The sequence below is a fragment of the Trichoderma atroviride genome, chromosome 3 (genome assembly GCF_020647795.1).
Source record: "Trichoderma atroviride chromosome 3, complete sequence".
NCBI lineage: Eukaryota > Fungi > Ascomycota > Sordariomycetes > Hypocreales > Hypocreaceae > Trichoderma > Trichoderma atroviride.
This window is the reverse complement of record NC_089402.1, coordinates 100,514-125,340: the sequence shown is the minus strand read 5'-3', so window position 1 is coordinate 125,340 and position 24,827 is coordinate 100,514. Positions and strand designations below refer to the sequence as shown.

The 24,827-nt window shown below is 45.3% G+C and overlaps 8 protein-coding genes across 9 annotated transcripts; 3 read left to right on the top strand and 5 right to left on the bottom strand.

Annotated features, from left to right (window-relative positions):
* Positions 1 to 1,372: 1,372 nt before the first annotated feature.
* TrAtP1_005255 (uncharacterized protein) lies at positions 1,373 to 2,516 on the top strand (the record flags this gene model as incomplete). Its single annotated transcript, XM_066112641.1, has 2 exons — positions 1,373 to 1,643; positions 1,746 to 2,516. The coding sequence occupies 2 exons, from the start codon at positions 1,373 to 1,375 to the stop codon at positions 2,318 to 2,320; spliced, it is 846 nt and encodes a 281-aa protein (XP_065968726.1). The 3' UTR covers positions 2,321 to 2,516.
* Positions 2,517 to 3,401: 885 nt separating this feature from the next.
* TrAtP1_005254 (uncharacterized protein) lies at positions 3,402 to 5,293 on the bottom strand. Its single transcript, XM_066112640.1, has one exon. The coding sequence runs from the start codon at positions 4,962 to 4,964 to the stop codon at positions 3,543 to 3,545; it is 1,422 nt and encodes a 473-aa protein (XP_065968725.1). The 5' UTR covers positions 4,965 to 5,293; the 3' UTR covers positions 3,402 to 3,542.
* Positions 5,294 to 10,325: 5,032 nt separating this feature from the next.
* On the bottom strand, positions 10,326 to 12,651 carry TrAtP1_005253 (uncharacterized protein). The gene is made up of 2 exons (XM_066112639.1): positions 11,863 to 12,651; positions 10,326 to 11,783 (listed from the first exon to the last, which is right to left on the bottom strand). The coding sequence occupies exons 1-2, from the start codon at positions 12,518 to 12,520 to the stop codon at positions 10,921 to 10,923; spliced, it is 1,521 nt and encodes a 506-aa protein (XP_065968724.1). The 5' UTR covers positions 12,521 to 12,651; the 3' UTR covers positions 10,326 to 10,920.
* A 1,570-nt stretch (positions 12,652 to 14,221) lies between these two features.
* On the bottom strand, positions 14,222 to 14,978 carry TrAtP1_005252 (uncharacterized protein; the record flags this gene model as incomplete). Its single annotated transcript, XM_066112638.1, has 2 exons — positions 14,222 to 14,316; positions 14,369 to 14,978. 2 exons carry the CDS (start codon positions 14,976 to 14,978, stop codon positions 14,222 to 14,224), a joined length of 705 nt encoding a protein of 234 aa, XP_065968723.1.
* Positions 14,979 to 15,399: 421 nt separating this feature from the next.
* On the bottom strand, positions 15,400 to 16,562 carry TrAtP1_005251 (uncharacterized protein; the record flags this gene model as incomplete). The annotated part of the gene is made up of 2 exons (XM_014088936.2): positions 15,779 to 16,562; positions 15,400 to 15,707 (listed from the first exon to the last, which is right to left on the bottom strand). Exons 1-2 carry the CDS (start codon positions 16,506 to 16,508, stop codon positions 15,400 to 15,402), a joined length of 1,038 nt encoding a protein of 345 aa, XP_013944411.2. The 5' UTR covers positions 16,509 to 16,562.
* Positions 16,563 to 16,875: 313 nt separating this feature from the next.
* TrAtP1_005250 (uncharacterized protein) lies at positions 16,876 to 17,556 on the bottom strand (the record flags this gene model as incomplete). Its single annotated transcript, XM_066112637.1, has 4 exons — positions 16,876 to 16,905; positions 17,016 to 17,320; positions 17,401 to 17,450; positions 17,525 to 17,556. 4 exons carry the CDS (start codon positions 17,554 to 17,556, stop codon positions 16,876 to 16,878), a joined length of 417 nt encoding a protein of 138 aa, XP_065968722.1.
* A 3,142-nt stretch (positions 17,557 to 20,698) lies between these two features.
* On the top strand, positions 20,699 to 21,661 carry TrAtP1_005249 (uncharacterized protein; the record flags this gene model as incomplete). Its single annotated transcript, XM_014089466.2, has 1 exon — positions 20,699 to 21,661. Exon 1 carries the CDS (start codon positions 20,801 to 20,803, stop codon positions 21,659 to 21,661), a length of 861 nt encoding a protein of 286 aa, XP_013944941.2. The 5' UTR covers positions 20,699 to 20,800.
* Positions 21,662 to 21,967: 306 nt separating this feature from the next.
* TrAtP1_005248 (uncharacterized protein) lies at positions 21,968 to 24,690 on the top strand. Of its 2 annotated transcripts, XM_066112635.1 has the most exons (6): positions 21,968 to 22,133; positions 22,195 to 22,286; positions 22,343 to 22,848; positions 22,918 to 23,570; positions 23,623 to 24,416; positions 24,493 to 24,690. In XM_066112635.1, the coding sequence occupies exons 1-6, from the start codon at positions 22,047 to 22,049 to the stop codon at positions 24,542 to 24,544; spliced, it is 2,184 nt and encodes a 727-aa protein (XP_065968720.1). In that variant the 5' UTR covers positions 21,968 to 22,046; the 3' UTR covers positions 24,545 to 24,690. The 2 variants fall into 2 exon arrangements, with proteins under 2 accessions (XP_065968720.1, XP_065968721.1); XM_066112636.1 differs by having other exon boundaries at positions 22,918 to 24,416.
* Positions 24,691 to 24,827: the final 137 nt, after the last annotated feature.

The window sequence follows — 24,827 nt, the reverse complement described above, 5'->3', positions numbered from 1 at the left end:
GAAATACATTGTACAAAGGGAAGAAATAGCGGGAATAATTGCACTGCGAAAGAAAATCCGAACAGCGAATCAGGGCAGCACACGCCCTAGCAAGCAGGAGTGGTGTTACCTGATTTGAAATACCAAGGACTTGGCTCTCCACTCATTAATACCAAGACGAGCCACAGGGCGATCTATTACGACTGCAAATACTCCGAGTCCCAACTTCATGAAATATCTGGGGTAGGTGCATGATTGCATCGTATGCACTGGTATACAGAACGAATCTATCGTCAAGGTAGCACCTGAGAACATGTTGGGCGTATATGCATTGGGAAGGAGCGGGGCATTCCTTTTACCCAGAGATTGAATACGCTCAGAATGCCATCAAGAAGTTGTGGTGCTGTCTGCAAATTTGATGCAATCTAGTTTATATGCTTACTGTTTAGAAACTAGCTAGTATTACACAACATTCTAGGTTATAACCGTTGTTGTGCCCTGTATATGCTCCTGCAGATAATATGGCGAAAGCAGTTTAAAATAGAAGGGTGGCCACCCAGAGTTCCCACAAAGCTGAGATATGAATCCGTGATATTGACTTTTGCAAACACCCCCTAGGGGCATGTGAGAATGGATACTGAGATTATAGAAATCTCTAGGGTAATTGTGACATTGGGAGAGGGAGGGACATGATTTTCATCCACGCGTAAGGCTATTTATTTTTTTCCTGGCGATACAAATTTCTCGCCCAATGTATCCGGCAGCCATTTACATGGCTTGCTGTCAACAGCGGCTAGCCGATATTTAGGTTACATTTTAATCGGTACGGCAAAAATGAAGTCTAGCAATGAATTTACCCCGCGCCAAGGTCGATCTTGAATTGCCCCAAGCGGTAAGTACTTTGTACCCTAGGACTAAGATAGATGTTTGATACCGTCGACGCGCTTTGGCCTGAATATTGATCCTTTTAGGATATCATGGATAGCCATCTATGCTGTGCCCTTCAAGGCTTTTGATCTATCATATTCTCCACAGATTCTGTAATCAGGTAAAGAAAAACTACTCATCTTACTTTCTATATCCATTCCACTGCCTAACCAAAGGTGTTGTAGTCCAAAAATATGGTCTTTCGGATCAACGGACATAAATTGACTTCAGGCTGATGAATTGGCAGAATTACTGTTACCCTTGCACGAGTCAGTAAGCAGCAGGGGCTATATGATTGGGCAGAACGAAAAGGGAAATGGGAAATATTTCACCTACTATAAACGCGTGTTCTACCGATTCATAATAAGTATATAAGCTTCCCGTGAAGCTTATGATGCCGTTTCATGCTTCTACCTCACTAAGCTTTTACCTCGTGGACATCCAGACTGTACGACAACAAATAAAAATGGTTGCTTTCTCTCGCCTTGTTGCCGGCCTCTCGGCCGTCACGGCCTCGCTCGCAGCTCCTGCGGAGGTTGTCGAGAAGAGCGTTGAGGAGCGAGGCCCGCATAACTTCTTCCTTGGACCTGATCATCCTCTTGCTCGTCGTACCGCCATCAACTACAACCAGGACTATACCACTGGTGGCACCGTGAACTTCTCGCCGTCAAAAACTGGTTTCAACCTTAACTGGAACACTCAGCAAGACTTTGTTGTGGGTGTAGGCTGGCAACCCGGTACCAATCTGTAAGTGATGATCAATTGTCCTATAACATACTCCCAGTTGCTCTGTGCTTTCACTAATCAGGGAGGCTAATCAAATGATACGAATATTGTAGTCCTATCAACTATTCAGGCACCTTCAATGTCTCCAGCGGTCTTGGTAGCCTTTCCGTCTACGGGTGGACCACAAACCCCCCTTGTTGAGTATTATGTCATGGAGACCAACATTGGAATCTCCACGGGCGGCTCGCAAAAGGGTACGCTCACCAGTGACGGAGGCACCTACGCTATCTGGGAGAACCAGCGCGTCAATGAGCCTTCTATTATCGGCACGGCGACCTTCAACCAGTACATCTCTATCCGACAATCAGCACGGAGCAGCGGTACTGTAACTATTCAGAACCACTTCGATGCCTGGGCCAAGGCTGGCTTGAATCTTGGCACAATGAACTTCCAGGTCATTGCCGTCGAGAGCTGGAGCGGCAGCGGATCTGCATCACAGCAAGTCTCCAACGGTGGAACTGGAACTGGAACTCCAACTTCCTCGTCAGGATCCACCGGTCCCACGGGTCCCTCTGGCAGCTGCTCTGCCCTGTACGGCCAGTGCGGTGGCATTGGCTGGAACGGCCCTACATGCTGCTCATCCGGATCTTGCAAGGTGTCAAACTCATACTACTCCCAGTGCCTATAAAGCCTATCTTCGAAAGGGGATCATTATCGAGGGTGTGGTAGGTGGAGGTTACGACTAAATGGGAAGAATATCAGAATTCTTGAAGAGATTATCTTCGTGCAAGGAATTGGACTAGAGAGAGCGAATGGTCAATCTTTTGCAGTGCACCAAAGAGATCTATGATTGGAACTCCTCTCATTAGCATTAGCGATTAGCTAATGGACTTTACCTGTTGACTTGAAATTTCCCACTCTGAAAGCCAGCTACCACTAGAGCCTACAGTAGAATAGTGGCTTACATTATGGTGATTAAGTTCAGCATATAATCCCTCTGTGATGTGCCTATGCTGGGATACTGTTGTCACATTTGATTGGACCAACTTCATCTGATCTGTAGCCAAGCTACACTCGTGCGAGAATGCGTGTCGAAACACCTCAAAGGATGTCTCAGTTCAACTTCTGATAGTGGCCTCTTTGGCAAAAAAATGGACCCCGTACCTGATACCATCACTGTGCAAGACAGGATGCTTCTAAATCATCGAAAGACGAAAGCTTGAGTCATTACTTGCGTGCCTTTAGCCATCGCGGGTTTCATGAAGTTAGTGGATAATCGTTGAATACATTGAGCTTCCATTTGAGCACACGCCATACTTTAGTTGAGTATGTCAGGGCGCGCGAAATGTTCAAGAGTATTGCAATATTGTATTTGGGCTAACTACTCTGTTCCTGGTTAAGAGCTAACATAGCCGTATGATACCAAACATTTATTCGTAAAATTCGTGAGCTTCATTGCCCCTCTTTACTGCACAAAGCCAAAGCGAATGGAAGCATTTTATGGTGTTTTCAAGGAGTGGTACGATACATAATTAAACCCAGTTCACAATAGTTTGACCTTGTGGAACAAGTGGAGCATCTTGCTGAAGCAGTGTATCTGAAAGCTTTGAGTGTGACTGTTATTGCATTCGCATCGAAGTCATAGCAGGTTTTGAGAAGATGGCAACAAAGACACATGAACTGTAATTGCCTGGCAAACTCAAAATTATCTTTTACTTTTAAATGCATGTGTAGTATTACTGGATAGCCTATGTTATAATACTGAAAGGCTAGGAAGAATGAGAATTTCCTGAGAACATTTTCTCTCTGCGACATAGAGTAGACTCGATTTGTACCTAGTTATAAATCTTCATTCTTTTATCAATATTTAACAGCAATTCTTGAGAGCTGGCGCACAAATCGGCTAAAGCCTATCCATAAATTTCCTCATTGATGACGGCTGCCGGAATTCCCTCCAAGCGCTTCTTCAAAATAAGCACAGCACATCGAGCAGTACCAATACCCAAAGTCCAACCGGAGCCTCCATGACCATAGTTGTGAATAAGCGGAAAAGTCGCCACCTCATCAGCCCTAACTTTGACATTCCTCTTGGTAAAAGGTCGAAGGCCCTGTGCAAATTCATATTGGGGAACAAATCCAGCATGTAGCAAGTTCTTAACAAAGGAGCCCGCTCGGTTCCACATCATTTGGACTTCTGGCGATTCTGGAGTAAGATTCATGGTACTGTTATTGGGCTGTACAATGGATCCAACATATAGAACGTCGTCATTGCGAGGGACAATGAAAACCGTCTTGGTGGGGTGTTGGTTGCTATCCTTTTGTGCAGGAACCAAATATGCATCATTCAGATGTCTAAAAGAGCCTCTGTGGGTATTTTCAACGCGTCGAACAGCTCCGCGGACGGGATAAACGTCATCATCGGCCGCCACTGTCTTGGCACCGAGGCCGGTGGCATTCACAATGGCATCTGCCCCGTGGTCCTTCAACAGCTGCAAGCCGAGTTCATGCCTGATGTCGGTGTCAATTTTTCGCGTTTCCATGATCGCCCCTTTGGCCGCAACCACTGCCATAAGATATGCCATTGCTTTGTCTGTATTGACAATAGGAGCTCTGTGGCTGTAGGCGCTCTTGAGCTCTTGCCCATTCAAGCTTGGCTCGATGACTTTGTCGAATTGTTTATTCCATTCCAACTTATTTGCTTCCGTCGTCCTGTAATACTTTCTCACATCCTTCCTGAGCGGGCTCTTTTCTATCTCCTGCAGTTTCAAAGCCTCTTCGTAGTTGGGATTATCCTTCTTCAACTGAGACAAGTCGTCCAAAAAGAACTGGTGGAGATTGGTGAATTTTAAACCAAAAGATCCACCGTTCCTCTCATGAGTGTTGAATACCTGCTCGTACTTTTCGTAAAACTCATAGCTCTGCAGAGCCCATTCTCGGTAGTGTTCAATGGCAGCCCAGCCTTTGCCCGGCGACTCAATCTCGGTCAACCCACACCCACCAGGGGGGAATTCCCACAAAGCCCCGGCAACTTGCGACGTCATCCGAGACTTTTCGAAATCTTTAGTCCAGGCCCAGTCATCAGCAAGAATGGTGACACGGTATCCTTCATCCAAGAGTATCCAGGCAATCAACAGCCCACTCACACCACCTCCCACAATGAGTATGTGCTTGGACTCTTTTGTGGGCTTCACCAAAGGGGTACTATCAGTAGAAAGAGATATCTCGGGGTATTCATATTGAATACTGGAATAGTTTAAAGTGTCTATCTTGTGACGTTTTGCTTTAAGAGTGACCACACTCCTTTCGCTAGCGATGTTTGGGACGACTGTCATGATGGCTGTTGTTGAGCTGGTTCTGAAGCTTGAAGCTATGGATAGAACGGAGATGTGGAGAAAAAGAATGAAGGAAATAAGGGTAATTTTGAGTTCCAAATTGTAGAGTGATCACCCTTTGTGATTTGCAATGAGTATAAGAAGAGGAGACGTAGGCTGTTAATATATACATATTTGTTTTCACCTATACATCCCAAATCCTCCAAGCTTATTGCATTCGGAGCAAGTACACCACAAGAATCCATGACCACAACATGATTATATTACTGCTAGGATTATTTTGCATTAGTACCAGGGTGTACATAACATTTGTTCATCATGAAGCTGACGATTGGTGAGAGGGTTCACTGTTTGCTGTAACACCATGACACCATAAGTAGCGGCGCTCCTTCGGTGGCAACAGTTCAGCCGCCAAGGAAAGCTTTGCGGCCTTGCGGCCTTGCGGCTTTGCGGCTTTTAAGTGGAACTTTCGTATTTTTTTTTCCCTTGTACACAGATCAAGAAGTTATAGGTGTCCCAGTTTGAAGAGAATTGCGTATTTGTGGCCGGATTGTCAGTTAACATTCGATAAAATGTGGGCTTATTCAAAGATGCCTGTTCTCAGCAGGCCAGGGATTCTTCGGCTAGAAAACTACAACACAATAAACAACGCTCACTTACACCTTTATTTGTTGTGACAGCATCTACAGTAACGCTAAGATTTCACCTCGACTGCTCCTATTTGGGTTTTGGATAGAGTCAATCTATCTAATGCACTTGGAAAGTAATTGTTGCTGGAATGAGAGCATCTAGTCAAGTTCAATTAGAAAGAATATACAGCTAGTATGCCGTTATTGACTTGCATATCAGATGCGGCGTAATAGTTCTCAACCTTGTAGCGCAGTTGATGGAGGGGTGGCGGGGTAACTGCTATTACTAAAATTTCAGTAACGTGGGCTGAAAAAGATTTGCTTGGCTTTAATCAGCCCATATTTGCAGTTATAGGATTCAAAAGCATGATGCTAGCAGAAAACAGCTGCAGGCTAATAAGCAACAACCGCTGATGCAACCCCCGTTGAAGTCGGAGCTTATGTCTCTGCACTTTATACTGCATTTAGAACAGGCAACTGCAACTCGGAGAACGCTAAAAGGCACTAAACAATAATTTTACATAAAAGTATCCTCCTATTTATGCTTCACGTTGTATTAAATAGTATCCTCATGTAGTAAACGCTCTTTTTGTATTTACACAAATTAAATGCCAAACTCCTACTCTACTTTGGCAATTTACATTTTTCGGGTAATCTTTTTACTTCCTCTTCTTACAAGTTGAACCTCCTCACTTGTTCTTCTCATTACGTTTGATATGGGCAATTACATTTCGGGATTCGGCTTTTGTTTACTGGTTGTACAGAAGAAGGCGGCATGGTAAAGGCTGTTAGTCCAAGTCCGGTCAAACCTAGCTCCGACATTCTAGAATCTTATACGGAGTAAAATTCCCGAGTGGAGGCCACTATGGCAAAGGCCGTCGATCAGGGTCGGGCTAAACTCTACCCCGACATTCTAGAACATGGCAACTAAGCATTCAACTGAATGGTGATTGTACAAAGGCCATCAAATAACGTAAGTCGGGCTAAACTTTACTCCGAAAATTAAGAAAGAGATGCTTCGCTGGGGTCGCGCTGTACAAGTACAGGCACTCTAACGTTCATTTCTCGATAAGGTGTTTATCCCGAAGCCCTTGCAAGGGAAGACAATGGCAAAGCAAAGAGAGAGTGAATGGCCACTTCGGGGAGTGCGGCTTTGTCCTAGTTCTAAATTTGGATGGTGCTTGCGAGATTATAACGCTTGATATAGTAAGAATTGGGGGAAAGAATACCCACGGCTTAAAAGAGCAGCTTGCAAAGAGCATTGAGCAGTCATTTTACAATGAGGGGTAGATAGTTATGCGAAATGCAATAATTGTTAGACACTGCCTCTATAAGGAATCTCCGAAATAAATAAGAGGACATCTTGTCTTTAGTTGCGTCTTAAAATACCCTTGCAAACGCAATGTATCCCTAGCAATGATACCCAAATCGCTTGAAGGGGAAAGAGAGTCTAAACAGATTATGATGGGAATCAATTGGAACACTTACATTTCATATGCCATTTAAAAAAAGATTTGGAAGTAAAAGGCCCCAATAATGCTTGTACATATAATATTCATCATGTCTCTTAGCTTGCCGTGCCATTTATTGAAATTCTATATATAGCCGCGACTCCACTCTTGAATTTGCTAGGCACAAAAGCGCTGCTAAAGAGCTGCCTGGAGATTTGCTCATTCATCTGGACCATGAGCAAAGAATTGCAAACATAGACTACACGAAAGATATGTTGATGAGGAACACTCAATTGCGCCATACCAGGAGCGCGCGTCGCAATGATATTGGCACCCGCCATCATCTTTTTATTTATATTTTTTGCGATCATATGCAAGCGCATCCTTGATTCCAAATAAGTAGTACATGGTTGTATCGCTATGAAGCGACCATAGCGATTCTCAAAGCCGGACAATAAGAAGAATTAGGTGATGGGCGTTTGGAAGCAGTTGGTAAGATATACGCAGCGACCTAGGTAGACACAGAGAAATGGGTGGCGGATGCCTGCGGTTCTCTTCATCAAGACCAGTTGTGCGGCTCCTGCAATGGTGGCTACTACATGTACCCATCTATCTATGTCGTTACAGCGCATTTCCCTCCCGCCCGTTCCCGGTCCCACGAAACCCCAAGTTTTACTAGGTACTCCTCCAGTTATTTACGATCCATGGTATAGGGGCTGCATAGATGCTACGCATACCTCCCCCAGGTGGTCTTTGTGGGGATTGCACCCGCAGTGATCTTCAAACGAGGCTTTTATTAGCAGCGGCAGTAAAACTCACAGAGAGGTAGAAATGCAACCATGAGCCTCGCCCAATTAGGAACCAATGCCCCAAATCCCTCCTCGGGAAGTGCCTGACAAGGTATTAGCGCTTAAAATGAGGACTTCACGTCCATGAGCCATAATAAGCGAACGAGCAAGCAAAAAATAGCAATAATGTGCTTCACTTGCGCCTAGTTTATCGGCCTCACGAGATAAGATCGCAATTGAAGCTTGGTCTTCCCCGCTCGTTCTATCCGGCAATATTCTGAACTCTCATTCGGTACTTTTATCTTTGCATACCTAAGGTAGTGATAGCAAAAACTCAAGCTTTCATAGTTATTGTAAGCATTGAATAAAATCCAGCGCTTGTTTACTATCATCATGTTCTCCATCACACACGCCCTCAGTTTACAAAGCAGCCATGATCTCCTTCCAATATTTTAATTGCTTATCTCAATATTCATATCTGATTGAACCTCAATTCTTGTGTTCCTTCTCTCCAGCTTTGCCGCTGAACAAAGATCCGTCATCATAGGCTTTAATAGTCTTCAGATCAGCAAGCCCCATCCAAAGCAGAAGCTGCACTAGCTGCAATCTCATCGCACTTATTTTCTTCGGAATCCCAGAGCTGCTAAAGTCATATTGTTAAAGGTCATTCCAACAGATCCCAAACGTTCTTTTATTTTTTGTTTTTAGATCACCTTACCTTGGCGAAACTTGTTGCGTTGTCCAGCGCGACACTTTAGATGTCAATATAATACAAGAGCCAAAAATAGCCCATCCTAGTGGTATATCGTTGTCCAAAGTAGATAGGATTGAGCCAAAATAGCTTCCTAGGGTGTATATAGATGCCTTTGAGCCTTTTAGCTGGTCAAACATGGCGAAGCCAAGTATACCAATTCGAACATAAAGAAAGCCCCGGTTGGTCATGACCGACGCCCGGTGCAAGGCGGAGCTTCTTAGGATGTAAGCCGCGGCTGTTAAAGGAAGACGATACGGCGTAACAGCTTGAAAGATGGGCCTCACTATATCTGGATGTCCCTTTTGGTGTCGCCTTATTATCTTCATTGTGCTGGCGACCTGAGCTATGCAGAGGACAATATCTATGGTATCTGCAACTGGCTCGGTTCCAGTTGTGGCTCGGGTATAGTTCCAACGAAGAAGCTCCATCGCTGAGACGGCAATGTGAAATAAAAGAACAAGGAGACCTATTTGTTTGGCTGTAATGGAAAACCTTGATACAGCGCGCGCCAAGAATAGAATGTGAAATAGAACGGCAAAGCCGAGAGTAATTCGGTATTGAGAAGCCGACGTGATTCGCGCAGCATCATCAATTAATCTTCCTATTATGTTTGAGAAAGATGCCTCCGGTTGCTCCGACATCTTGCTTAAGGGAGAAGCACTATTCCTGCCCGACGCATATTCCATGGTTAGAATGAACTGGCGTTATGGAATCGCGTTTAGGAAACTCAGAATGATTCGAAGAATGCAGTAATAGAGTATTTGTATATTTAAAGATGCCTCGTGCGAAACACATGGCGTAGATATAATATAGTAGAAAAGAAGGCATTGCATGACTCTTCAAACGCTAGCCAACACGAGGAGGATGACGTGAGATAAGCACATAGGTAAACGACCAAATTCAGGGCGCAAAAAGAATGTCTAGTGCCAGTGGACGAGAATAGGTATTATTGGCGTCTATCTCGCGGAGGGAAAGAATATGTGGTGCGAACGCTTCCAGCCTTTTGCTCCTATTTTTGCTCCTATTTTTCTCTAATGTTCCGGGTTACTTTCTTAGAGGAATGTTTTTATAAGAATATGATCTTACCTACCGAATTACTAGCATCCTCTCTATAACATTAGCTGACAGCCAGTGGGTAATACTAAGCCATCTAGTGCAGCCCAATGGTGTGTCCGGCTTTGAGTTTTCCAGATGAAAGGCCCAAGTCATATATCTAATGAAGCAATTCCCAGTTCGAGATCCGGCGAGGGGCCCCATTGCAAAGTAGCGCCAAAGGCAGTAAAGGAAATGTTGCCGAAGCTAAATGAGACTAAGGTAGGCTGGCGTGAAGCAGTAATTTGGTTGTTAATAGTCCCAGAACATATCGACTCCTTGTTAAATTGTCAGCACCAGACTCTTAGACGCCGTTCTGAAGCTAATACTCGGGTGGCTGTGTGGAAATCTGGCTGGGCGGAACGATGCTTAAAGCTATAACGGTATTTGGAGTAAGCCGGAAACATTCATCTCAAGGCCATATTCCCCAGAAGCCCACCTTAGATGGATTCACATATAGTATAAGGTAGTAAAGGCAATTTATTGTTGAAACAAAAGGGAGAGTGATATAGCATATATGACGCAGCCACCTCTCTCTCCTTTTCCCGAGATTGAATACACAATTTACCTTATATCTTGGACAGGTCCCAGTTCATACATGAAACAGGCTGATACTATCTCACCGATTGAGAAGTAACTCGCTGACTCCCTTTTCTTCTAGATGATGCTGACTTGTCCCAGAATAAGGGCTCTGAGAGGCACATGCATGCTATAGTAGCTTTTAACCGGCGAGGGCGACGAGTCATACCATCCCCGAGGGGCCTAAGCGGGCGTTCTGCCAAGCAACGGATATCAAAGCCAGATTAAATACAGTCAACACTGCGACAGGAGTTTAATTTAGAGTAGAAAAGGGCTAGTTCCATGTTGATAGCTGTATCCGCGTATCTGGGGAATGATGTTACTTTATACTTCTTCCGAGCACGCTCAGCGTAATAATTGAAATCATTTGCAGCCAAGACTGCCGAGTTTGCACTCCTCTGTAACTGTAGCCAAATATAATCCCTACATCGATACTACACTGAATGAGACGATAACACAGCCTCAGCATCTTTCTTTGGGAAAGTTGAAGCATGCTTGTTTTCTTCCACGCCAAAGCTATTGTTCAATTCCTCCCGTAGCTTAATCTCCTTCGCTACAAAAGTGACCAAGAATCCCAATGCAGCAAATGCAATGCCCATCAGCCAAACCGTCCGCATCGCTGTGGTAAATACTCCGACTACCTCTGCGCGAAGTTCTGGGTCTTCAATGCTTGAAAGAAAGGCACCTGTGGCATGTTGATATGCACCGCCCCCCCGACAGATTACTAGCGATTTCCGCGTTGCTTATGGTGCTTGCGAGACGGCTGCACTCGTTATTGAACACAGCACTCGGGATAGTAACGCCCCAGATGCAACCGAAATAGCGAGAAAAGCTCCAAACGCCGGTAGCTGTGGCGACATAACTCTCATCCAGAGGCGCTTGAACCGCCGGTAGTAGCACACCGCCAAGCGCGCCACTGCCGAGGGCGTTTAGAAGCTGTATGCATACCCACGCGGCATTGCTTGAGTTGGCATCCAAAATGCTGAGCAGGCCAAAGGAAGCAGTGGTAATAGCGAATCCGGCCAAGTGGATAGGTTTGTAGCGGCCAAACTTAGAGAGAAGGACGCCTCCCAGAATCGCAAAGACAAGCCCGCCAGCCACGTTGGGCAACGTATTTACTCCGGAGCGTAGAGGTGTTAAACCCTTGACGGCTTGGAAGTATATCGGCATGAAGTAGTATACCCAATACGCAACGATTGCATGGATAAAAGTCAAGATGAGAACGGCTGCCGAAGTGCGATTCGACACAATCTCCCGCGGGAAAGAAGGCTCAGGACATAGTCGCGGGGTCCATTCGAAAGCGATGAAGAGTAACACGCCCACAAAGCCCAGCACAAGGGGCACAACAATGTGGTAGGTGCTCCAACGGTAGATGGTGCCGCCCCAAGTGAGCGCAATCAGGGCAGAGGCAATTGCAGCCACGAAAATGACATTGCCAGAGATGTCGATGCGCTTGAAGCGTGCCGACCAGCTTAGGTCACGCTCATATTTGACGCGGAGGAACACAAATAGGATCACGAAAGAGACTAGACAAAGGTCAGTTAAGAGAACCTGACTGGATGTAGGTCGAATTTGACGGGAAAGAGGGAAGAGAATTGATCTTACCAGCGCCAATGGGCACGTTGATATAGAAACACCACCGCCAGGAAGCATGATCGGTGATCAGCCCGCCCAGAAACGGGCCCACGGTGGCTCCCACAACAGCACCCATCCCTACAATGGCCATGTATTGACCGCGCTCCCGAAGCGGGACAATGTCGGTCACGATCGTCTCTATCAAGAGGTTAATGCCTCCACCGCCGAGTCCCTGGATCGTCCGGGCCGCTATCAGCATTCGCATCGAAGATGCACCGCCGCTGAGGCCGCCTCCAAGCGTGAAAAGGGCAACGGCTCCCAGCAGCAGATTACGACGACCAAAAATATTACTTGCTTGCCCAGCGAGGGGAAGGATGGCTACTTGAGCCAGGAGATAGGCGTTGGGAACCCAAATGTAGGAATCTCCACCGCCCATAGCGTTTGTGATGGTGGGCAGCGCGCTCGTTATGATGGTACCCTCGATTGCAGACATCAGGCCAGTGATGGTCAATGCCAAAATGATGGCCCAGAATCTCCATGTTCGGAAGCTCGCTGGCCGAGGCTTCTTGTCCTGTACTTGACTGGTTGATGAGACGACTTGGGGCTGCTCGTTGGCCAACTCAGGAATAGATGTGAGTAGGAGTCGGCCTGGAGCCTGCAGATTGCCCAGCTCGCAGGATTCGTCCATCGTGAGCTTGGTTGATCGAAGTGTATAAGAATATTGAAGTGCTTAGGTATAGCCAGAGCCAAGATTGGAGGGAGCTGGCTGTTGAATATATACAACACAAATCTCTTACACCACTCGGCGCTAATGCATTTATGGTGAGCGTTTCCAATGCGTCGCGATCATTAGAGCGGGTCAGCAATGCCTCGTTGCAATATTACTCTATAGTCATACTAAATCGCAGTAACCGAAATCGAAATCTACATCATCCAATGAGAAAACTCAATTATATCGTCGTGTTGTTTGACTGTTAAGGGGAAATGCAATTTAATTCGTCTCCGGGGCATGGGTGGATCCGGTGTGTGACTCAATCCGGTGTGACTTTGAATCCTCAGCAGCAGATTTTCCGCCATATGCAAGGTTTCGGAGCACCCAGCCTCGATTTGTTTCCCAGGTCGCAGAAATGCTACTCGCCATCTTTAATCGTCAATGAGGTTGCACACGGCCAGTGTAGTCACCCTGCGTCATCTATACAATATTAATCGTTACTTTTTCGTTCGCAAGTCATCTCAACCTGCAACATTTAGTAGCAATGCTGAATCCTTCTCTTACTCCTTTGTAAATGTTCTCAGCTAAACAACCATAAGAAAAGTATCGCGGCTTGCACATTCACTGATCTTGTCTTTCATCTTCTATGCTACTTTACTGCGCGACATGTTTAGAATGGATGAACCGCCAAGCACTGTTGGGCAAACCTTGGCTACTGGCTTCATGGACCCGAATTTTGAAGCCGCTTAGAGGGGACAATGAGTCGCAGTCGCCACCGGGGCACAGAGAGCGCTATTCCATGTTCCCAAAAACCGACAGGTAAATTTCTATTACCTAGCAAATGCTAGCAGCCAAACGACCACCCTTATTAAGAGAGAATATAATATTCCAATTTCCGACACATTTTCAACTCAAAGCATCGTCTGCCATTCCGCAATACCCACCACCGTTCCATGTCCTATTGTGATCTTTATTCATAGCAGCGGTCACTGCGTTGGCTACCCGGAGATGGAACTTGCAACTGCGCGGGAATTGCTTGTGTTGTAATATCCTATGCCTTGCGCCATAGTAACAGACGTCAACCGTATTTTCGCAGTAGTACAGCAGTGAGAAGGATGAAACATGCTGCCCGCAAATGTCAATTAGATAACGGGTTTCGAAATACAGGCCTGTCAGTCTGGCGCAGCCATTAGCTACAAGGAGGCGCATCTTAGTCCGACATCTGGAGCCTCGGCCTGAAACAATACATGAACGTATATATAGGAGATTAGCTATTGCAATGAACCAGTCCATTTTCTATTAGTTACCGCTATCACTTGGACGATATTGCAGCAAGGCATAAAACCCTCGATCCAGCAGATTGCTAGGTTGCTCGGATAGATTATGCGCGGAACGACAGTCTCATTTACGAGTGTATCTTGCAGGAAGAGTATGAGTATCTACAAGGATAGACATTTATCGCGACGTTGCTCACGGAATTTGGATGATGCATCCCATCTGACAGCTACCCGATGACGAATTCGAGACCCTGTAGATGGTTTCGGATGGTTATTAGAAGATACATAGCTGATTAACTAATATTGATCAAGTTATCAAGTTTAATTGGAGCCCCGTATGCTTCAGTTAACAAGCGCCGACATAATATTTAGTCCGAGCTCTCTATTACTGTAATAACATTCATTTAGCAGTTGCTTGGATGAAATCACACATAAGCGAACCTTCTGTTTTATAACCCTCAAGATACCTCCTGCCAAACTCCATCTGAAAGTTGTCTGTATAGTGTTAGATAAGGGATACGTGAATAACATGAAATAGTGTACACACCATATGTAGTTTCCGGTTTGGTCTGACAAAAGCCACATATAATTTTGCGGATTCCGTCAGCAAGATCCAGGCGAGGAAAGCTTTCATTGACAGCATCGAATACTTCCTCAGAAATCGTGCCGTCTTTGTCTAAACCTGGGCCTCGGAAATCTGCGGAGATTCCAAGAGCACAGATCTTAATCACCTGCTCTTTATACAGCGCTATCGAGGGAGTAGTATGCAGAGCAATTGCATCCCACACAAGCCGAAGCCTATAATCGTCCCAGTGTTCCGCTCTTCCACTTTGCTGTTCTTCCTTGATCCAAGCACAAGCAGCTTCCGCACCATCAACTTCGAACCTTTTGTCCTTGGAAATAAGTTTACCTGTTACATCCCAGCCAAGGTCATGAAGAATAGCACTCAGCGCATGTACCTCCAGATCAATTTCCGAGACAGCGTTCTTCTCACGAAGCTTTTTGTAAACGACAACTCCAAGTATCCATGAACGCATTACATGATTAAAACCCATATCGTTCAGGTATGCGCGAGCATACTTTTGAGCAGCTTGAACAATAGGAGTGTCAACTACCGTGACTCCCGCAATAGTTGTCTCAGGAATGCAAGTATTCATGGTTTAGATGGGTTTTTCTTGAAGGAGAGAGCGACAGTTAAATTTTGCGAGGAGAGTCGACTTGAACTGACCTAGGAGCGAATGTCGAGGTATAGCTATGGCATACGTTGCTGGTTTTATAGCTTGTCAGGCGGCAATGAAAGATGCATGCAACCTATTGCAATGCTGAGAGATAAATATATTACGAATCAAAACGTAATATTATCGCATTATTAATAGCCAATCTTTGGATACAAGCAGTATATACGATCAGAATGTAAGCCCAATTTATGTTGAGAATGATCTTTTGCTATTTTTATTACATGTCCCACCTGAGCAATGTCATGGTATTAATTGCCCATGAGGCTTAGTCTCCGCAGCCACTCGGACGTAATTATGTCATTACGCCCAGCAAGACAGAATCTTTACAGACTATACTTTGTTAGACCAATTTCCAATGAGCAATTGTATCTTGCACGGCCTCCTCAGTTGTTTTAAACCCGTCTTGATCACCCCATTTCTTCAACAAGCATATACATTCGGTCGTGTCTGTCGTCAACTCAATGTCTGTTTCGTGTGGGACATCAGAGGCTATGCTTGTGTTGTTGGGATAGAGCTTCCGTAAAGTTCTCAGCAAGTCATTCCAGTTGGCTGGCTCTGCCCAAGCCTGCAAACGACATCCGTTGACCTCTGGATCTAGCAAGGCTGCGATATGTAACAAAGCCACATCGTGTACATGAACGGTGTAGACTGGCCAGTAGCAAATAGACAATTAATAACCTTCCATAACCTGGACATAGAATAAAGGCCATCGAACTCACAGTTAGGGACTATATTTGTAGATGATAAGTCTCCTTGTAGTAGCTCCTTGATCCACAAAGATGTAGCGCCAGGCTGATTGGGGTGCAACACTGGTCCAATCGTAGCGAATGGGCTTACAACATTGATAGCAAATGGCGGCTTCTCTTCTTCAAGGAAATTCCATACAGCCTTCTCTGCCTTGGCCTTGGCTGCGCTATAGACAGCCGATCCCCGAGAAGCTTCATAAGGTGGCGGCGCATTGGAAATCTCGATCGCCCAGTTGTTCCACGTATCTCGTCCAACATGCGTATGATTGCCGGGCCTTTGTGTCGCAGCGGCGGCAACTGAGCTAGTGTAAACAAACCGCTTCACGGAAGGCTCAGAAACAGCAGCTTCCAATATAGACGTTGCAGCTCCAACCGTCACCGGAATTACTTTCGATGGGTCCGAGTCGAAGTTATTTGGGGTGGCTATATGTGCAATAGCGGAGACTCCCTTTACGGCGTCTTTGAAGGCGTTTGGATCGCCGAAATCCGACACCAGAGTAAGTTTAAAGTTCCCGGTTACAGCAGCACTTTTAAATAGATCATCAACCAGCCAGGAGGCGCAAGTAAGATCACGGACGGTGCCTCTAACTTTGTAACCACGCCGCAAGAGCTGTGAGGTTACGTGAGAGGCAATGTGGCCAGTCACGCCGGTGACAAGAATCCAGGAGCCTGGTGGGAAAGCTGGAGTTGGCCCAGACGTCATGCTTAAAGTTGGAGCGATATGAAGAGATATAACTCGTGTGTAAGTTCTTTGTTGGTGCTGGGGATTTGTTCTTGAAAGTAGCATTACCTCTACTTAAATAGCTGTAGATATTTTCATATAACACATTTACTATTGTCTCTAACATTCCCTTTTGTACATCCATTCTTAAATAGGTAACTGCCTATTCTAGAGTTCTCCACTTCGTTATGTCGTGATTTAAAGGAAAATTTTCTCTCTTTCGAGGACAGTCCAGGAAGTTCTCTAGCTAGATTGAGACTTCGACTCAGTTTTAGCACACCTCAGTTAACAGTTAAATCCTTGCAGCATGGAAATATATTAACAAGTTTCCAAAGGAAGCCATTCAAGCCTAAAGCTTGGCTTCCTCCCCGTAGATGCACTATTTGCAATGCTGCGTTGTAGTGAAGCTGTGCAGTAGTTCTTTCGCCAGCAGCGTACTATGTCTATTATGAGCGGAGCCTGAACACATCCATCATGACCCCGACTCACATCATTAGAGGCCAGAAGCAGAGCCTGGATCACGGTAGAATCCTCTATAAAGTCGGTCCCGCATGGCATTGCATTATTCAGGTGACCTAGACAAGCTACCTTATACTGAATGGCCAGCTGTTCGTATACTGAATTCTGGGACTGAATCAAGAGACTGTGGCATGTTGCAAGTAAAGCGCCACTCAACAATCCAATATTGGTCAGAACAAGAGGTAAGAATTCCCGTTTCAAGCCATCTCGGTACGTGGGATTGTCCGTAAAGTGCTCACAGTGGCTTTTGCCGTATGGAACCACTACCTGGACAACTTAGTGCATGTTAGCATCGACAGTCTGTCTTAGTCTACTTCAAAACGTTTCATACAAAGGTTGCTGGTGAGATTCTTACAGTAATCAAATAGACCGGCCTCAAAGGTGTTGATTGGGGTTACAAATGTGCTTGCAGAAAACGGATCTCTCCGAGCGGATGATAGTATATTGTGAGGACTGGGCTGACTGGTATTTTATTGAACCTGTCGAAGCCCTTGGACAGTTTGAACTCCATTCGCCTGCCTCTATAACTTTTGCTGTTGATACTGAAGTACTCGTCGCCGTCTCGATCCACTACGAGTAACTTTGGCAGCATATGACCTGCCTTGGGTGTCTAACCCTGTTGCGCCGCCTAAATCCGGGCGTTCAATAATAACGAAATGCATTTGGAGTTTTCAGTTGACGTCGCAGTTGGCTGATCTAGGAGGATTAATATTGTACACAAGACTTATATTTTCCCACAGCTACAACTACGGATTTAGGATTATGTTAGCTATACCCTAACTTGAGTGTTTCGCCAAGAGTGGCGTTTTCCAAGCGTAGATTAGTGTGCTGCCATAAGCGGATCCTTGATGCAGTGTCGCTACAAGATTAGTAATTTGTTTACTTAGCCAGACGGTCAGTTTAATATGCTTCCTCCTCCCAATACCTTTGCGGAGATGGTTGGATTGGACGTGGTCTAATAGTAAAGTTTTCCAAAGATCTAGCTAAATCAGAAGTGCAATTCACAGCAAAAAGCACTTTTGGAGCACCTTTCAAATGTCATTACCTTACAGTGAGGGCTCTTCCTATTCAGCTTGCTTTTACAGACATTTAGTGACTGAAACATATTTGTAACTTGAGTTGCTCAAAGCCAAGTTACTAACTTGCCATCGTTGCCATCGAATCTGTAACTGTAGTGGCCGATTGTTTCCGTGCAAGAGACCCAAGTTGGATTCAAGCAAGCAGTATAATTTCGATAACATCTATCCGCGTACAAATTGACTCGAGCAGAGCACCATTGCAACGGGAACAAAAGCTGGCAGTATGACAGCACCTCTCTCACGTTTATATACTGGGTAGGTAAACCTATGTAACATTGTATTTAGGTATAGTACCCCAGACTTAATCTTCAAGGTTTTACTAACATCTCTGTAATAATTGCAAATTTGGTAGTTTCATCTGCTTGATATCTTCTTGAAACCTATGAACATAGATAGTCATTTAAGCGGCCGAGTAGCCTTTAGTACTTTGTACAAAGTCAAAGTCCGTTCCATCATGCCTCGCTTGCTGACAAGACCCACTGGACATGGTTCCTATTTCTGTTCTTCTTATTGGCTGTGACATCCCGGAAACCAGCACTAGTTGTAATCTCCACTAGCATCACTTCTCGGATTTCTCCTGGTCCGCATCAGCAGTATTATTGGGGAAACATTTCCGCACACTTTCTTCATCATTGACTTGATTTCTCCGCAAGTTAGTACTTGATGATATCCGTGCTTTACTTACAGCTATCAATGACACTTTGCTCACGAAGCTGTTGGTTGTAATAGCAAACATCAGTCCGCTTATTTGTCTTACCAGTCTTAGGGTCAGCTCCGTCTCCATGGATTCGAGACTGCCAGCCCCTCAACCATATCGCGTTTTGTTGCCACGAGGCACCCAATTATCTTCTGCAAAGGTCTCCTTGGAAAACATGGATCAGTTTAGGAGACCAGAAAGGACTTCGCCAGACTGGGTCACCATTTATCCTCAAGTCTGGAGTATGTATCAGATACAGGGTTTTAAACTACGCGAAATCATGACACACATGGAGTATACATATGGATTTAAGGCTACGTATGTAAGAACATGTTTATTTGGGATCATAATACTAATTCTATTTGAAGGAGGCAAATGTATAAAAAACAATTTAAAAAATGGGGGCTTACAAAGAGAGCCCAGCGCGAAGCGACCACCCCGGGGACTCAGCATCTGACAGAGCGGATGCGAAGTCAATACTTGCTCTCACGGCAGGACATCAATGGCATTGGAATTGCGCAGCAAACTCAGCGGCGAGATATCTCGCTTCCGATAATTGCTTTAGAACCAGATGTCCACACCTCGGAACGAGCACTTCAGCAAGTGTTAACAATCATCTCTAACTGGGTCAATGGTGTCATTGAAATGGGCGAAGTAAAAACCAGGATATGCTCTTCAAGCATAGAGATGTACCAGACGTTTACTCTTGCAATGGAACTGTTTTCTCTAAACTATGGCTCTCTTGCTGGTTTAGCGATTCGCAAGGTGTTTATCCAACTGGAGGATGCGATCCAAGATTTCAACATTGATCTAGCATGGAATCTCGTTGATATGATGTACGAGATGACAATGACCGGACAAAATCAGCTCCTAGGTATTTTTATTAGGCATTTATATTCCGTGGCTCAACAAAAGCTTCGAGCAGAACATCCGCTTAAAAGGTTTGCGTCTCTGATGTTCAGACAAACCGCATGTCAACTCAACATCATCCGAGTATACAATTCCAAGGTTTTAGATCAGTTAGCGAGACAGGTTAGCCCTCAGTTTTATAGACAGGAGCTTCATGATTCATGCATAGTGCGTTTACAGCGCCAGGCGTGTCTCATTCCAGATGTATTCGTCACAGGACTTTGGACTTTAAAACGGAGCCACATAAACATCAAAGAGTATGCGCAACATTGGGACACAATTTTATCAACGCGCCCGCAGCCTTCAGAGACTTTGAGAATTGATGTCACGGAAATCAGATCTCTAGCCGCCAAGCTACTTCTGCAAGAGATATTATGGCATGAGAACGAAGCATATCGAGATAAAATTTTCCTAGACGCGAAAAGACGGCTTGCTTGGATTGAGATGAGTGATGGAGGTGTTCTCTCTAGCCAAACTGATGAAAACAAAGACAAAACAGTTGCATACGGCAAATTCCAAACAGAGGAGGCGAGTTCGGCTTTAAATATACTACATGAATTGTTGGCTATTGAGAGGCATTTCCGGTTGGCTCGTTTGGAGAATGAAGCATATCAGCTAAGGGAAGACTTGATGATGAAAGTAGGAGACTTTCTTCACGATATATTACACGACAAAACTTTAATTGAAGTATAGAAATATATGACAAGGATACCTTCCAAAAGTTCTAAGTTCTAAGATAAGGCTCTTAGTAGCAACCTTGCGGAGAATATGTCAAGTTGCGTAAGCGGCGGTGCGGAGAATCTGGCGGAGGAAACTGGTGTAGCTTTATAATAGCTTTACTCATAGTTACATACTGTAATTCTAATAAAAGGAATAATAGTAGTTACCTAGGTATTTGTCAATTTGGCTGACGGGTCAACTGGACTTTCTGTCTAGGTATATATACTTGAGACTTGAAATAAATCTCTCCAAACTTTTCATTTCTAATTCAAATTCTCTACTTACTATTTAATCTGTATACACCAAAAGCGCTCCTCCGCCAACAATATTCTGCCCTCTTCCCATAGAAAATGGTTACCACTGCCCAATCTCAAGCAACCACTATACCACGCCAGATTGCCATCATAGGTGCTGGTGTAGTCGGCACAGCCGTGGCAACACAACTTGTTCATGCCGGTTATTCGGTCAGCATCAGCAATTCGAGAGGCCCCAGCAGTCTCTATGAAGTAGAGAGATTGACAGGTGCTAAAGCACTGGACCTCGAGCGAGCAGTATCCGAAGCGGATGTTGTTATCCTGGCGGTGCCCATGAGTGGTATTCTCCCCTTGCAGCCGATTTTACATTCATGTATGCGCCCTGGCATGGTCTTGGTTGATGCCTGCAATTATTATCCTTCGCGTGATGGGAACATTCAACAGGTGGATGAGGGTATGGCGGAGAGTGTCTGGATATCAGAAACTCTTTCGTTCCCTGTTGTGAAAGCCTTGAATAATATCATCGCGCTCAACATTGCTTCTAGTGCGAGACCAAAAGGTTCGCCTAAGAGAGTGGCGCTCCCTGTCGCAGGAGATGACAACAAAGCTGTGCCAGTTGTGATGGAATTGTTGGAAGCAATGGGGTTTGACGCATTTAACGCGGGGCCATTGGAAGATTCATGGCGACAACAGGCTGGGCAACCGGCATACTGCACCGAACCAACCTTGAAAGAACTCATGACTTTACTCAGCTCGGCACACCGGGAAAAGGCGAAGGAAAATAGAGATAAGGTAATGGCAATTGCAAAGAAACTACCACCAGATTTTTCGCCGCAGAGTATGGTGCGGGTAGCCCGGCTGGGCGCTGGTCTAGATTTGTGGAAGCCTCGAAGTTGGCTCGCAGCGATACAGCTTGCGTACGCTCTTGCACGGGCGAGTTTCAAACGCACTGCTTAATATGAGCCAACATGCAAGAAAAGGTCTCGGGATATGTAATTAATACATGGCAGATAAATTCATATATTCTTCAGGAACCACGTATTTTCGGCTATCTCATGTACAAACAAACGGTGAGGTAGTACCTCTGAGCTTTCCATGGCACCTATCGTCTGTTGCGGCGTTTTGTTTTATAGCAAGCGCAGAAAATTATGTGGCTAGCACTCTGTAGAACACAGTGGTTGTGGCTGTGGAGCGGCGGCCGGACGTCGGATTCCGTTGCGGTCAATAATGTGCACCATAAGCGGGAAATAACGCCCGAGCTATAATGATATCCTACCTACGTTGCCTGTAACTTCGCGCACAGCCATTGTGTTGCTACGAGCACCCGTGAAACTTGTTAAAGATGCAGCCGGGCCAGACAGACCGGCGTGATCAGCGCGGAACTTTTGCTCGGAGAGCTTGTCAAGAATGCAGCAGAAAGAAATCCAAGGTAAAGATTCGTGTCCCGAGCACATTTGAGCGGCCTATTGACTAGTGTTGCACATCTCAAGTGTGATAGATTGCTTCCTTGTTGTTCTACGTGCCAGAAATACCGTAGAGTATGTAGTTACGAAAGGCCAGGCAGGACGCCATTAACGAGGAGGTATGTGATGTCGGTCTTTTCACCTAGGATAGAGTATTTCACTAATTAGATCATAGGCATCTAACACAAGTCGAGGGAGAACTCGCCAGGGCAAATGCCTTGCTAAGAGAACTTCAGCCACAGCAAGAGTGCAAAGAAATGAATGAATCTTCCACGTCACTCTCCAAAGACAATACAGTCGACAGAGAGACCGTAACTCCATCTACACCCCCCTCTCAGTCAATTGAGCATATGGAAACCAACGAAACTGAGGCAGTCATCTCTCAACGAAGTCTACTTCTTCAAGAAGACTTCGTCTTACTGCACTCTAGAGACGTAGAGTTACCAGAGACAAGATACGGCACAATTACTGCTCACTCAGCAAGCCTCAACCATCACAGTCCCCACACACATTGCACAGGGCGAGTATCGCAATCTAATCGAAATATCATGACTTCATTGGAAAGGCCCCCCGCATCAGGAAGCTTTGAATGGGATGAAAGAAGTAGCCAGCCCGGCGGACAAAGGTTTGTTGATGGGATGGGAAGTTTAACTAGCGACACAGATGGCAGTGGTTATCTTGGTATAGCCCCCCTCTCCTACACCCGCTTTATTCCAAATTTCTATCCAGACAAACGCTGACATATTTTAGGCGTTGCTTCGGGTGCTGCGCTCTTGCGCATTACCGTAGGCCACAATGGCCATCGTTCTGGGACATCAAGCCCAAGGATATCCACAATACCGTTCGCCATGACGTCTCTATCTGCTTTGGACGGTTATATCGACGATTACTTTGCACTCTACCATCGCTCATACCCCATCATACACGAAGCTACATTTCGAGCTCAGTTCATGGAAATTATACCGCGGCCTAGCGGAAATGCTTGGCAAGTCTTACTGTATGTTGTGGCTGCTCTAGGGGCATGGTCAACTGCTACACAGCGGACGGATGTTCACACTGGACTGTTTGAAGCAGCAAAAGCAAGGTTCTCATTTGACCTATTGGAAACTGGTAACCTGGTTCTGGTTCAGGCCTTGACACTAATGTCGAATTATGCACAAATGGGGAACAAGCCAAACTCGAGTTACAACTACTACGGGTTGGCACGACGTAACGCTATGGGAATTGGCCTCCATAAGGAAATCTCGGCCTGGCCGCTGAAACCATTGATCATAGAAATGCGACGCAGAGTTTGGTGGTGTCTGTATGCATTTGATGTGGGAAGTATTATCACATTTTCCAGGCCATTCGATTTTCCACAAAGTGGAGTCGATGTCGAGCTACCAATAAATGTTCACGATGCCGTTAGTATCGCTAGATGTCTGAGAAAAGGCGCGCAGCTTACTTGTCATATAGGATCTCACAACGGCTACAACACAAAGTCCGCCCCCAGCAGATGCGACTACGCTATACTCCCATTTGAGAGCTCAGTGCTCTTTTCATATGGCTACTTACAACATCTACGAACGAATGATATCAAGTTCTTTTCCAACAGCAAAGGAAATGGTTGCGCTGGATGATATATCAATCGAACCGTGGCTGAATTCACTGCCCCATTACTTTCAGCCGTCCGCTGTTCAGACGCCCAAATATGCCTTCAGTCATGCCACGCTTCAATGGCGGTATCGCAACTTGCGCATCCTGGCGTACCGTCCATTTCTCCTCAGACGGGCTATGTCCGGTTCGGAGTGGGGACAAGACCAAGACAGCTCAGAGGACCTGGGCAATATTGACATTGCATTCCAACGCTGTCTAGATGCATCAAGCGAGTCGATCGAACTCATCTCAAGATTCTGGTTTGGCAACTCCCAGACCATGATGGTTTCCTGGTATGGGTTATACTTTTTGTTTCAAGCAGTCCTTATTCCCATTGTCTGTTTGCGCAATAATCCGCATTCAGATCTTGCTGGAGCATGGCGTGACCAGGTTCATGAATCCACCAAAATTTTAGAATCCATGATGCGGCTGAATCCTACAGCGGGTCGCTGTCTTCGGGTCGTAACATCTCTGACCCAGCCATATATCTCAAATGAAGAAGAAATAAATGGGCCGACGCAAGAGTCATGGCAAGATCAATTGACAAGTCTATATCCGATGATGTGGCCAGAACTTGGATCGGACTTTGCACAATCTGATCATATAAACGAATTGTAAGTGACTTAGCATAGCTTCAAGAGTCTAGATCTATCCATGTCAAAATCCTTTCCTAACTTGTACGAACATTAGGCAAGAATCAACTATCTCGGATTTTATGAATCGAATGTCCGCGTATGATTAGAACCTTGACAGGTGTTGTTCAAAAGCTAGCTGCTTGACTCAAGTTGTCGTTCTCACCGTACCGGCATGTACAAGACATTTGGATTATATTCAGATCAGCGTCAGAATCTTCCTAGTCTCTAATAAAAGCTCCGCATTTACCATCTGCCTATCTGGCCATTGGCCTTGTACAATCGCATATACATAGCGTGTATCTATTAAGTGAAACTCTCGTAGCCTCACATTTTCATGTCAAATATTACGCAGAGTGAAAGTCTTCTTGTCCAGTCTCGCTATATAAGAAT

What these genes read in the sequence shown, in the direction of transcription:
- TrAtP1_005254 (XM_066112640.1), bottom strand. Translation starts at nt 4,964, where the DNA reads ATGACAGTCGTCCCAAACATCGCTAGCGAAAGGAGTGTGGTCACTCTT.
- TrAtP1_005248 (XM_066112635.1), top strand. Translation starts at nt 22,047, where the DNA reads ATGCAGCCGGGCCAGACAGACCGGCGTGATCAGCGCGGAACTTTTGCT. An exon ending in CAATAAATGTTCACGATGCC is followed by an intron (nt 23,571 to 23,622) that starts GTTAGTATCGCT and finishes CTTGTCATATAG; the next exon opens with GATCTCACAACGGCTACAAC. An exon ending in TCTGATCATATAAACGAATT is followed by an intron (nt 24,417 to 24,492) that starts GTAAGTGACTTA and finishes TACGAACATTAG; the next exon opens with GCAAGAATCAACTATCTCGG.
- TrAtP1_005253 (XM_066112639.1), bottom strand. Translation starts at nt 12,520, where the DNA reads ATGGACGAATCCTGCGAGCTGGGCAATCTGCAGGCTCCAGGCCGACTC. An exon ending in CAACGTGCCCATTGGCGCTG is followed by an intron (nt 11,784 to 11,862) that starts GTAAGATCAATT and finishes ACCTTTGTCTAG; the next exon opens with TCTCTTTCGTGATCCTATTT.